Genomic DNA, 13,614 nt, shown 5'->3' with positions numbered 1-13,614 from the left:
ATGAGAACAAGGAGTTTTGCCTGTTTTGTCTATTGCCGGGCAGGCACATAGAAGCTGTTCAGTAAACATTAGCTGAACTGGAATTTTGCTTTGTAGTTGGTATGCACGCACGGGTCTTACCTTTCTTAGCAAAGTAGACGCTCCATGAGGAGGGATGTTGTTTTGCTCATCTTTGTTCTCCCTGAGTCACCTACCCTAAGGCCTTATACACCATAAGCTCTTAAAAATATTTGTGGAATATTGGGTGAAATGGAAAAATACAACCACCCAATGTGGCCCCAAAAGGCACCATAATAGGCTTATCTAATGAATTTATACATAAGAATCTCTACTCCCCAAAAGGATGCTTACTAATGGAGTGGCATGAAGACAGCCCACTCCCTCTGAGAAAGGCGACGCTCACCTTTGCTAGTTCGGAAGGTGAGCATGGCAGGCTGCCCCTCACCCGCTGCGCTTCTCGCCACCATCAACACTTCGTAGAGGCTGGACGGCTCCAGCTCCGTCAGACGGAGCTCGTTTTCACTTCCTGGGACCCGCACGGTGTGCCAGCTCCCCGCCACGCCCACGCCGTCGTCCAGCTGCTCGAGGGAAAACGGGCCATTGGGAAAAAGGAGATGAGTGAGGGGCAGAAAACACTCCCATTCAAATCTGATAAAAACTAGAAGTCATTCAGATTCAGCTGAATTTGGGGAAGTGATGTACCATTTTAAATATGAAATGCAATATTTCTTCATATTCAGAAACAGAAAGAGGCCTGCAGCAAGGACTCAAGAATTCTCCCTGCAAAGACTCCCGGCTCTGCTCCTCCCAAAGCAAGTTCTTGGGTCTCTCCAAGTTTGTCTCCTTTGCTTGTAATGGAAACAGTACTCCTTCCTTACTGGGCAAATGGGTGAATACAATAAGTATATAATGAGGTATATTAATGACAGTCTGTAATGTATATAACAAATTAGAATATGTATGTTTGTACATATATGGATTATATAACTATGTACTATATATTTCTAGCATTCTTGCTTCACTCCTTGTCACTGTTCAATGTGTTGCATGAAGTGAATTTAAAAAAGATCCAATCCATTGTGTCTGTTCATGGAACCCAGAGACCACATTATATGGAAGTTTTCATGCGGCTAAGAATGCCAGTGAAACTCCCTTCATCTAAAATCAAGTTAGAGACCGTAAATAAACTTTCAAATCTCATGATGTTGATTTTTCCAGATATTAAAAATATTATTATTAAGTAATGGATACCAAAATGTCTTGAACAAAGAAATTATTTTTCAATGAGTGCATCCCTTTCTGTTTCATTCACCTGCTAGCCTCGCCAACAGAGGAGAGTTTCTCAGTTTGCTCTAATATACACTTCCGGAGGGAAAACATCTGAAAAATTGGCTGTGGGGACCAAAGTGCACCATAATCAAGATCCAAACAATATAAGATTCTAATATAATTGAGAAGACAACTTGAAATGCAAAGAATTGTCAGAAATCATACCAGAGGACTTGTTCGAAAAGTTGTTTTCAGTAAGAAAATGCTTTATTTGGTAAATAAACTGTATACTCCTATGGGAGAGGAGCGACTGACTTTTTTGAAGTGGTTTATACAGCTTTATACCCAAGGGATTAAATAAAATGTCTGATTAAAGAAATGTGGAGAAGTTACCAGGTTCTTGGAATCCCAACTTGGGGGAAAACTGCTTCTATTTCATTCTTAATATTTTTCTAAACTGGCAAATCCAGCTGGGACATTTCTCCCAAACTTACTCCCCCGGAACATCTTGCTCTGTTTCCTGGGAGTAAGTATGTGGCACACACTGTGAGGGTGTGAGGAAAGATGAAACGTAAGAAGGCATTACCTTTCGATACTTCACAAAATAGGCGTTGATGGGCAGCCCGCCATCCTTCCCCGCCCTCCAGACCAGGCTGTACGTGTCTGGTGTGGGGGTCTGTGGGGGGCTCAGAATGATGGGGGCATCGGGGACGGAGGCACCACTAGCATTTTTCTCTGACGGTGATCCCACTGCACCGGAAGCTTCCCTCACTGGAAGTGAGCTCAGTAATTCAGTTGCTGAACCATCTCTTTTAGCATTCTGAGTGGCATCAGAAGGTGTGACCATTCCTGATTTTGTACTTGTTTCAGAAGGAACTGCAGAGGAAGGGGGGCAGGGAGAGAGAGAGAGAGAGAGGAGACAACATGAGAAATGCATTATTTCAGTGTCTTCCATACAGTGATCTAACTGCCCACCCACACTGATACAATTCAAGCCCTAGACATTACAGCAGGTAAGATTTCTATGTATAATTCATGGAAACTTCCTAACCCGAGCTACTGCCTCCTATTCAAGAAGGAGCAAATTAATTGTGTAGAAAATCAATTACGTGATACAGTGGTTTAGTGGTTTAAAGGATGCTATTTCTGCCTTGCTCTACACTAGCATTCCCCACCTTTTACAACTACTTGCTAGCTCAGCTTCAGAAGATTTTAAGTGGAGAACATGATGCTTGAACTCCGCTGGTATATGAAACACAGGGAACTGCAATCCCGTGGGAATAAGGAAGGGGTCAGGTGGCAAGCTATGGCCGGCCTACCATGTAGCAGGTCTCCAGGGACACCGCTCATTATGCACTCCCCTGGGCAGTGCCCCCCACACCCCCATGCTGAGTGTGGGCTGGCCCTGTGACTGGCCTCAACCAGCAGAATGGAGAGGTGAGGCTGTGCTCTCCCAGGCACAGCATGAAGAAGACCTGGCACTTCTGGTTTTGTGCTGCCTCATACAGATGTCCCAGCTACCCCTGTGCAGAGACTCACTACATGCAGAGAGACAGAGAGAGGAGCTGGGGATGGCTTTGGTCCTCGCAAAGGTGCCGCACATGGGAGTGGCACCTTCGAATGGCCCAGCCCTGGTGCCATCTGATTACAATGGCGTGAGAGACCCAAGTAAGGCCAGCAGAGCGCCCAGCTGCACCTGGATGACCCACGGGACTGGAAGGGAGAATAAAGCAGCTGCTGTTCTGCGTCTTTAATCTTTGGGGGCAGTTCCTCGGGGACAGATCACTAACATGCCCATCATACATGTGAGAATCAATCTCCACTCAAGAAGAGGGGAGATGTGAGACAGAACTAGCAGAGAAAAAGGAATTCACTTATTTCCAAACATGTCCTGCACCTGGACAAAACTGAAGGAGGTTAAAAACACTGTCAATCGAAAGAGAAAATGCAGACGGCCTCAATACTTACTACTAGAGGCATGCAGAATATTCAGAGGAGGGTAAAAATAATTTATCTGCACTGGAATACCTAATAGGTTGTGTATATCAAACAATTACTGGGTGCCTATGCACCAGGCATTGTGCTAGATATTAAGGAACATGTAATCTCATTTAATTCTCAAAACGGCATTCTCAGAGAGTAACAGCACTCCCCGTGCCAAGGCAAGAAATTAGGGTTCTGGGGGTTCAGTGGCTACGGCTGGCAGAAGAACGCCAGCAGTGCCACCGTGGGAAAGTGGGAGAACAACCTGTGGGGGCAGGCGTCTGCCGCCACGGCCAAACTTCAGGACAGACAGCCTGGGTTCTCTAAAGCACCATCAGTGCTGACGAAACATCTCCTTTTCCGACTACTTTCAGGGAGGAAGTGAGCACAGGAAATAACGTTAGAGTTTCTTTTCCCCAAAGAAGTTGGACTTCTGGTAAAAGGAGGGTGTGTTTTTTGGAGAACTATTGCAGTTTAGTCGAAAACCAACAAAACACGGGACTAACAGTATAAGGTCAGCTCTGTTTGTTCAAAAGGAAGAAAAGTTGTCCCAGAAGCATCTTCCATCAAAGAAGACAAGAAGCTAGTGGGAAAATAATATAGAAAACTAATTAGGTTCACTGAGACTTCAAAACATTGCTCCTGTTTACCTAGTGAGTCAGAATGTGGGCTGAGGTCAAGGGTGGGCGCTGGTGCCTGCTGGGCCAGGGACGCACTGGGGCAGGTGCAGCTCACTAGCCGTGCTCAGGGTAGTGGACAAGGACCCTCTTCTCTACCACAGTTGTGGGTTTTCTGGGCAGGTTACCCCTGGAAGTGGTGTCTGGCTGTACAGGAGTTTAAACGCCATGTGCCTCAGTTTCTAAGTTAGGTAGGGTGTAGGCGATGGAGATGCTATACAGAAACACGATATTTACCGAGATGTAGGATCCTGACAAGCAGATTGGGAAGGCCTAAGAGGATCCAGTCTAACCGAGATAGTTTACATATCTTCCAGGGGCCTCAGGTCATTGTTAAAGTGAGGCAATTGGACAAAATATCTGGCTGCCTCAGCTACGACCATGACCTCCACAGCTCCCTCTACCCTACATTCACATGTAGAATCCTTTCTGCTCTGTGCTACCCAAGGAGCCCTGCATCACACCTGTCTTAGCGAATGATTTTGTGTAGAGCCGCTCTTACTTCTGGCTTAGCAGAACAGATATATAAACACGTATGCATGCATATTCATATATACGCATAAACTTATACAACACTCCGGGTAATTATAATTTAACCTAGTACTTACTATTTATTGAAGGGTTTCTGTTGCTAGACACCACTCTAAGCACTTTACATGTATGAACTCCTCAAGTTCTCCCATCAGCCCCAGGAGTGGGGCCCCTTCGCTGCACACGTCACGCAGAGGAGACGACAAGCACAGGTGTGTCTAGTGGCCTGCCCTGGTGCACGAAGCCCCTGAGTGGCAGAGCCACATCTAAGCACAGCCTGTGGGCTCTGACTCCATGCCACGCCCAGCCCTGGCATTCATGGAGTAAGTAGCACAAGAGCGGAAATGGAGTGCCCAGCCCTTCCCTCTCCTCTGCCTCCCTCCAGCCTTGTCCATCGCTGGGGTCCTTGTGCGCGAGTAAACGGAAAGAGCGGCATGTGCACCTGCCCTCTGCCCCCTGCCCTGTCACCCCTCGGCAACTCCTCGGGATGAAGGTGCCTGCGCACCAGTGGTGTGGCCCACAGGCTGCAGGCTGGACCAGGGAGAAGGCCTGAGTGCGTCACGCTGTGAAGTAACTAAAGCAGGGGCCTTTGAGGCCCTGGTCCCGGGGTACAGGAGGGGGAATGTGGGCACTGGTCACTGGGTAAGCACAGACCCCTTGGACCTGTGGGACCAGAGGACCTGGGCAGAAAGGGCCCCACGAAGCCCTTGGAGGCAGAGACCCAGAGCAGGAACCTCGGTTGCTGAGAGGGAGGGCAGCACCGCTCTATAACACTCTTACTCTCACACGACAGTCCAGCGACAATCTCCCCTCCAGCGCCTACTTGCTGGGAACGCTTCTGTAAGTACCACGGATGTGCAGTTTGAATTTCAATTTCGTCAAGTTTGAATTGATTCTGGTAATATCAATATTCTATTACTGGTACTTTAAAAACCATATAACATCTTTAAGTCATCATCACCAAAATGGCACGTAAAATATGAAGAATTACTGTCATGCACCCCTTTAGCAAAACGCCTGAGCTGGACGAGGAGACACACACAGGCGTCGTCCTGCAGTGCTGCGATGCTGCACTCTTTCTGAAAGCCAGCCCTTCAGACTGTGGACACTGTGCCCACAGGGCTCGCTCGCCTTAAAAACGTCTGCAGCAACATTTCCATAGCTTAGAAAATCCAAGCGTTCAACCCAAAGAGCGGTCTGTGGGCGTCCAGGATGAGTCACCTGAAGATGTGTCTCCGTGGCACGTGGACTATTGGGAGCTCAAGGCAGCTTCAGCTGCAGGCTCAAGAGAAGGCTGCCCCCGACCTTAATTTCCTACAAGAACTTGAATTAGAGGCCTTGCCCAAAGAGATCACCAGAGATAACTTCTAACCAGCCCAGAGGGCGGGGCACACTTCTATTTACTGGGTTGGCCAAAAAGTTCAGTATGTTTTTCTATATGACAGCTGTAGTAGTGCTTAGTTGTCTTTAACTTCATTTGAAACAATCTGGTTGGATGGTACTGTGACAGCTGTCATGTCAGTGTGCATTTTAAAAAAACTTACCAAAATTGGTGAAGTTTTGTGCAGCCATTTTAATACTGATGATGGAAAAAGATATACAATATTTTCAGTGTACTATGCCTTATTATTTCAAGAAAGGTAAGAGTGCAACTGAAATGTAACAACAAAAAAAGATTCGTGCAGTGTATGGAGAAGGTGCTGTGACTGATCGGATGTGTCACAAGTGGTTTGCAAAGATTCTCGGCACTACTGACACTCCGGCCAAACAACCCTTTGCCATGGGGCTGTTCTGCACTGGAAGATGGCTAGCAGCCCCCTGGCCTCTACCACTAGAAGCCAACAGCAGGAGAAAGCCAACATACTCGAAACATCCAAATCAATAAAGTTATTGGTGAAAATGAAAAATGTCCCCTTTTTAGGAATTTTTAAAAAGATTTTATTTATTTTTTAGAGAGGGGAAGGGAGAGAAAAAGAGAGAGAGAGAACCATCAATGTGTGCTTGCCTCTCATGTGCTCCCTTACTGGGGACCTGGCCTGCAACCCAGGCATGTGCCCTGACTGGGAATCGAACAGGTAGCCTTTTGGTTCGAAGGCCCGTGCTCAATCACGTGTCTTTTATTTTGTGGAGAAAACACAGCAGACTTTTTGGCTACCCTAATACTAAAGGTCGGCTCTTATCCTGCAGGACTTTCTGAAGCCCCCAGGGCACCTCACCTCATCCCTAGCTCAGGCTGTCTTACATACCCACGTTCCCTTTCTATCTCTGAGCCCCTCCTACACGTGTGGTCTCTGACTCGCTCATGTGCAAGGGGTTCCCACACATAGGTACGTATTAAATTTGGTTATTTTCTCCTGTCTCATGTCTGTTTGATTATCAGGCCAGCCAGAAGAACCTGGAGGGGACAGGAAACTTAGTTCCTCCCCACACTTCCTACCTTGGGCTTCCCAAACACCAGCTTCTATAGGACAACTACAATCTCAGCAAACACATCAGAAATGGAGACCAAGGTTCGTGCAGTTCACGTTAAGGCCAAATACCAAAAACTATGGTTCTGCATATCATTGTCACTGGGAAAAAATACGTCTTTAGAGATTGCTGGATTCATCGAAATAATACAGTAAAGTACTTCATCCCCTGTGATCACAGACAACTATTTACCTGGAGGAAAAAAAAACTAATGGCAACTCACCCACTGTGAGCACAGCCTCAGACTGCGCGGTGCCGTGCTCATTCGCAGCTTCGCAGGTGTACTTCCCAGCATGCTCCTGGGTGACGGCCTGGATGGACAGAGAGCTTGAGCCAGCTCGGGACACGATGAAGTAGACAGGCTCCAGGTCAAAGCCCCCAGGTCTTGGCGAGTGTGATTTTCGGGATTTAGATCTAAGGACTTGAGACGGATGGCTGGTGATCAAACCGTGCCTGTGGTACCAACGGATGGCAGGAACCGGCACTCCCGTGGCATTGCAGGACAAAGTCAGGAAGTCTCCGTCCACCACCTGGGTACTTGCCGGTGCTGTAACTATAACCGGCTTGAGTCCACTGTCTGCTAAAAAGGCATTACATACATTAGAGTTAAGAACATTACAGTGTCTACGATGCAAAATAATTTCGCCCTTGTGTGCAAATGTTCCCGATGATGAGAAGTCACAGTCAGAGACCTCTTTCACACATGTGTTTCCGCGTAAGTGTTTTACATGCAGGACAGTGCGGGGAACACGATCATTCTCTGAAATGCACTGTTCACGATGTCACGCGCAAGGAGTGACACAGTTGTGACAGTGATGACTGCAGCACGCCAGCCCCCTCCTTGTCAGCCCTCAACTCGCACCAGGTGATGCTGTTTAAGACTGTTTCTTCATGAAATGAGAAACTTTTACCATATTACCTTTTTAATATACAGTATATTGAAAAGTGGTTTGTTTTTCATTTTTTTAATGAGCTTAATTAAATAAGGCTGTTTCTGCATCTAGACAGGACCAGGGAACATGAAGACTGTTCTGTTCTGGTGACAGGATCATTCCCTTCAGCTACATTTTAACCACAACAAAAGCGTATCTGTAAAGCAAAATTTCCTATAGTTAATCCCATGATCTAAAGACTACCTTTTTCAATTTCAAGTCTCCCAGTAGACTGCGTGAATCCAATTCCATTATCTGCTACACACTGATACAGGCCAGAGTCTTCCACGGTGACATCGCTGATCTTCAATCCGCTTTCTGTGGTGAGATGCCGTGGGGAAGGGTGGACGGGCCGTGCGTTATGAAGCCAGGTACGGTTGGGGGGCGGGTTCCCACGAGCCTCACACGTGAACTGCACGGTGGCGCCCAGAGACACAGTCTGGTCCTGCAGTCCTTTAGAAATGGAAGCCTGTTCTGAAAACAAACCACAAATTGCCACTCGAGTCATATAAAACCTTCTCTATCTACCAATAACTAGTTAAAACCAAAGTGTATTGTTTACTTGCATTCTCCCATCTGCTGTGGTCAAGAAAAAAATTTTAAGTGTATTTTAGCTTTCCTTTAATACGACAAACCATATGTTACTAATACGTTATAACCTCTTTTCATAGAACTCTCCACCCACTTAATTCCCTTAACACACACAAATACACACACACACACAAAGTTTCTAATTTGGGGCTTTTAGCATTAGTTTCAGGTGATTTGTTTGAAATAAAGTAATAGTTTCCCTGGATTTCACACTGAACAGGAGACAAAACAGAAGAAAACCTTATTCAGAAGTTAAGTTCTTTTATGGTCAATTCGGCTTTGAGGTCAGGTGGGCACAGGGCAGAAACACTTCTGTTATATCCAGAAAGTGGGCTTTTTACCTGGACAAAGTAAATCATTTATTTACATTGTAACATATGCCCAGATTAAATAGTTATGCATATGACTCTAGTCCTAATGATCATTACAAGTTAAAGCCCACTGCCAAATGCTTACGTTGATTCCAGTGTAACCTGCATCAGGCCATTGCTGCAATTAAACACGTCGTGAAGATTTACAAAAACTGTACTAACTAGGAAACCGCTTAACTATCTGTTTTTTCTGGTTTTCCTGAAAGCCTGCTTTGATGAAGAAAAACGTTTTCCACGACCACACATGAGAGTGATGGGCAGCTGGAAGAAAGGAATCACTTTGGCATAAAGAGCAGATATAGAAATGCGGGTGAAAATAATGCAAATTTTATGAGCCAGATACAGTGACAGCTGTCCAGAAGGGAAAACAAAATGAAATAGATGTCTTCATGAGATGACATTTTCTGGTCAGGACTCTGCCCTGGTCACTACTGCTGGAGACCACACCTGACCACAGCCCAGAACCTTCCATCCTACGGAGTTCCAGTTTCCGCCCTCCGGGTCCTCATGAAAAACAAGCTCTGCACCACGTGACCAGGCGGGGGTGAGGCTCCCGGGAACGCCCAGCTGAGATGCTCTGCGGCACCCAGAACCCCTGCCTGGTTCAGCAGTCCGTGAGGAACGTGAAGCTTGTTCTGCCTGCCAGTGCAGACGCTTCTTCACAGTCCTTGTGTCACTCAGCTCACAAACAGACCTTCCACTCAAACATCAGTCAGACCACTGGACAACACTTAGTGAGCGACATCTTACCAAGCACGCTAACCGTGTAAGTCACGTGTTTCACATCTCCAGACGTGCTTCCCACCATACAGGAATAATTTCCAGCATCCACGGGGTCAATGCTATCCGTGGCGAGATGAGAGTACAACCTCCTCCAATTGCTTCCCGCCATGGCATCCTGACCGTCCTTCAGCCAGTGCACTTGAGAAGTGGGGACCCCGCTCACCACACACTCCAGGGTTACAGGACTATGAGCAAGTACAGCTAGTGCCTGCGAAAGGGTGGGGTGGAGAATGTGAAAGTCATCTGAAGAAGGGCCTGGAAAAAGAAGAGAAAGCAAAAAATTATCATCGTGTCCAATCTCTTCCTCAGCAAATCTATGAGCTTTCCCACGTTCCCATTTATTCTTCTTTACACTACCAGGTTCTGTTTGGTAGCTAAATCATTTTTAATAGAGAATTAAAATTAAGAGGGTTTGCAATACTTCAGGGCTACTTCTGAATGAGCAGTTTAGAAATGTAGACTTCTGGACAAGGACAGGAGTCACCGCTGCTAAACTACCACAACCTAAAAGTCAGGCATGAAAGGGAACAGGGATATGTATTTTCATAATTCACAGTTAGCCACAAACTTGACCACCACTCATACCAAGTTATATTTTTACTATCTCTTACTTTTATTTGAGCAAAGGGCAAAGTTCTCCACATGTGTATCTCTCTGCCATCTGGACCCAAATTCTCCCCTGGCATATCATTACATTTTTAAACCATGTATAGTAGCATTTGATCATTCTATAATATATTATGTATTTAATTTTTGTAAGACTTTCCTATGATGAGCAAATAGGATCAAAAAGAAAAATGAACTCTCATTTTTCAACTTGTTATGAGGAATGCTTCCGAGGACTCTCCCTAAATACTGTTATTCTCCCAAATACTTACGACTCACAAGGAGCTTTCGGCCAGTGGGTTCGACTTTTAACTCATGTGTGACGGGATTAAAAGCTGCGCATTTATAGGACCCCTTGTCCTCCACGGACACATTCAAGATCTGAAGATTTCCCGACGGGAGGATTAAGTAATTCTCTGAGGAAGGAAGGGAATGCAGTTAGGCCTCTCTCTTTACAAAGGACACCAATGAAAACTAATCAGTTTTGATAGCTGTACTTTAAATTTAGACATCAGACTAGCAGCAAATGAGCAATTGAGGGAAAATCACTGAATGAAGGGAAGGGGAAGTCAAGGCAACAAAAAAGCCGGTGGCACCAGAGTAACAGAGCCCAGCCCACCGGAAACACCTGGCCATAGGTCGCTGGCTGAGAGCTGACGGCAGGCGGGGCCGAGCCAGACAGACAAGGACACAGTGACCCGCACCGTCACGCTCGTCCATCCCCCAGCATTCAGTCTTGTCTAGCTAGTCATTTTTTTCTCAACAAATATGTTCCGAGGGCCTATTTTCTTCCAACAACGGCCCAGGCACAAGCGGCACAGCCATGGAGAAGGCAGACGAAGGTACTGCTGATGTTCCAGCCAGGAACGGGGGTGGCAGAGAAAGGGTAAAGGGCAAACCGGCCAACAGAAACGCGTCTAACACAGTGCCCGGGGTGGGGGTGGGGGGGTGACAGTGAAGAGTGAAGCTGAAGACAGAGGACAGCGGGCAGTGGGTGGACTCGGTTAGCAAGGGCCTGAGGGCCATCTCCTCAGAGTGAAATCTGTCTGAGCTGGGACCCAGTGAGTCGAGACGGTGAACACCGGAGTGTGGACTGTAATCATTTCTGTAATGTAGCCACAACTTCTGGTCTCCTGCCCTTGATTTCTGAGAGCGGATAAGGGGTGTCTTGCGTATTTTGGTATCTGCAGTCCCCAGTACACAGAGCTTCGTCGTAGGCCCTTATACAGACCTCTGACCTGTGGGTGCCATGGGCTTTTCCTAAAAGCTCTCACCTGTGGAATGTCTCAGCCATTTCCCCCGAACTTTGTAGCGCACCTCGGCTTTGGGGTTGCTGGCTGGTACCTGGCAGCCAATGAAAGCAGTCCTTTTTTCTTCTGCTGTAACAACATGCTTTGTGGATGAATCAAAATCACCAAGAACTAAAATAAATAAACAGAGCAATAAACAAATGTAAATTTGAGCTCTCTTTCCTGAAAGAAATTTAAAAACTAGAAACAGCATCTGCAACTTGGCCGTCGGTGGCAGCCAATCCCACTTCACAGGCAGGGGACTTCTTATCTCAAAAGGCGGTCTCCGGGTGGGAGTGCGTGGTTTAGGGTGGGAGCTAAGTCATGGCACCCTTCTCCAGGAGACCTTGAGAAAAGCCAGCTGCTCTTAACACATGAGGGGAACTATAAAGCATCACTTTCCATCCTGTCAAGACCAGCACTTTTTGACCCAGCCCCTCATCAGCACTGACTTCCCCTATGTACGCATCACTGTTCTGTCTGAACTCAGGTTCAATACGATGGTTTTTGAGGACGAACCCAGGACATCGAAAACAAAGCTGCATGTCACTGGATTGCCTGCGTACACTAACTCGGTCTCGAGTCTCCTTGGGTTAATTAAGTCCCCTGAAGACGAGCCTGCACAGAAGGACTCTATCGTCTCCAGGGCCCACAGCAGCCAGCAGCCTGCCGCCGGAATCCAGCCCTCCAGCACATGTCTTGGAGTGGTCCATGGGTCACAGCTCTACAAAAACATTTACTCTTCTCAGTTATGACAAACTCGCCACTCCTGGGGAATCCGGACCTGTTCTGTCAATAGGGGCGCCCTTAGAAGACGTTTCCAGGGCTGGAAGCCGTCACCGTCTGAAAGGCAGATGGCTCAAACGCACTGAGAAAACCACCAATCCAGATTTTCCCCAAGCTCGATACTCAACATTCCTTTCGTTACAGTCAGTTATTATTTTCCTGTTTCTTTAGCCTGGTTTCAATTACACAAATTAAAAGCACTCAGTAATCAGGCAAATAAAACAATTAGATGTAAAAGAAAGATAAAGGACTGCATAAAATAACTGAGTGTCAAAGTAGACAATAGCTTTTTTGTTGCTGTTTGTATTAGGGACTTTCAAATGCTAACCAAAAAAATTCAGAATTCCCTTTAGAAAACTGTCGTGTGTAAAAAAAAATCACTCCCACATCCTCATTGCAGATGAAGACAACTAGGCCAGGCTCACGGAGGTTCAAGTACACTTCCCCAAGTTAAACACAGAGCAAAAGTCAAGGCTGGGATGAGAACTGCTGTGTGTCTTCCTCCAGAACCCACGCTCTTCCCACCACCCAAAATGCAAGTACTAACAGCAACCCCAGGAAACCCCATACGTAACAGGGACAAAATGAAACTCACCTGCAAGGGACACTGTGGCAGGGCCACTCACAACCGCGCCGACGCTATTGTTGGCAATGCACTGGTAGTCCCCCAAAAGGGAGGGGCTGAGAGAAAGAACAGTCAAAGTCCCCTGATGAATCTTAATCTGTTCCAAGTTTCTCTCCAGTCTCTTCCCATTACGCCACCACGTGATACGAGCAGTCACAGGTTTAGCAGAACAATGCAGAACTACAGGTCCACCAAGTTTCTGGACCGCAGACAGTGGCTCAGAAACGAAATAAGGTGCCAAGTCTAGAAGGGAACATTCCCCGTGTGCAAAGGAAGAGGAGAATGAGAAAGAAAATACATTACATATGTTTCGTCTCAGTCTGTGTAACTACAGGCAATCCCTTACTGGGTCTATATATGTTATGGTTCTTAATGCTTGTGTAAGTTCTAGGAAGTCCTAAAAGTCCATTTTTGGAAGAGAAAGAGGCAACATGTTAACCTAGGACTTAACAATTAGGGTAGAGCAGATAAGAATCCTTACGACATAAATGAGAAATGGTGAATTGCTCATTTAAGGAAGTGGCTTTTAAGAAAGAAAGTTAATCTGACAAAGTGGAGATGACTTTCAAACTACAAAGAATTCCTCTCTTATAACCAACCGGCTTTGGCTTTTAAAAGCAAGTTATTTCATAGATGAGGCTATGGTATTTCTTTACCACTTCCCTTTAACATAAAATAATGTTCAACTTTTAAGAAAGTGAA

General features: G+C 46.3%; 1 protein-coding gene across 6 annotated transcripts in view; it reads right to left on the bottom strand.

Annotated features, from left to right (window-relative positions):
• Positions 1-13,614, bottom strand: part of CDON (cell adhesion associated, oncogene regulated) — a 97,073-nt gene that overhangs the window by 40,615 nt on the left and 42,844 nt on the right. For 5 of the 6 annotated variants that reach the window (XM_053659424.1, XM_037134159.2, XM_037134160.2 and 2 more), the window contains 8 exons: positions 12,883-13,155; positions 11,487-11,633; positions 10,485-10,628; positions 9,574-9,861; positions 8,066-8,335; positions 7,153-7,509; positions 1,856-2,145; positions 404-578 (listed from right to left, as the gene is read on the bottom strand). In XM_053659424.1, coding sequence (XP_053515399.1) covers positions 404-578; positions 1,856-2,145; positions 7,153-7,509; positions 8,066-8,335; positions 9,574-9,861; positions 10,485-10,628; positions 11,487-11,633; positions 12,883-13,155 — 1,944 coding nt within the window. The remainder of the gene's footprint in view (positions 1-403; positions 579-1,855; positions 2,146-7,152; positions 7,510-8,065; positions 8,336-9,573; positions 9,862-10,484; positions 10,629-11,486; positions 11,634-12,882; positions 13,156-13,614) is intronic. The other variant, XM_037134164.2, reaches the window with a different exon arrangement.

The sequence above is a fragment of the Artibeus jamaicensis genome, unplaced genomic scaffold (assembly GCF_021234435.1).
Source record: "Artibeus jamaicensis isolate MK-2021 breed Jamaican fruit bat unplaced genomic scaffold, CSHL_Jam_final scaffold_660, whole genome shotgun sequence".
NCBI lineage: Eukaryota > Metazoa > Chordata > Mammalia > Chiroptera > Phyllostomidae > Artibeus > Artibeus jamaicensis.
Note: the sequence above shows the minus strand (reverse complement) of the source record. Positions and strands in the feature narration are given on the sequence as shown.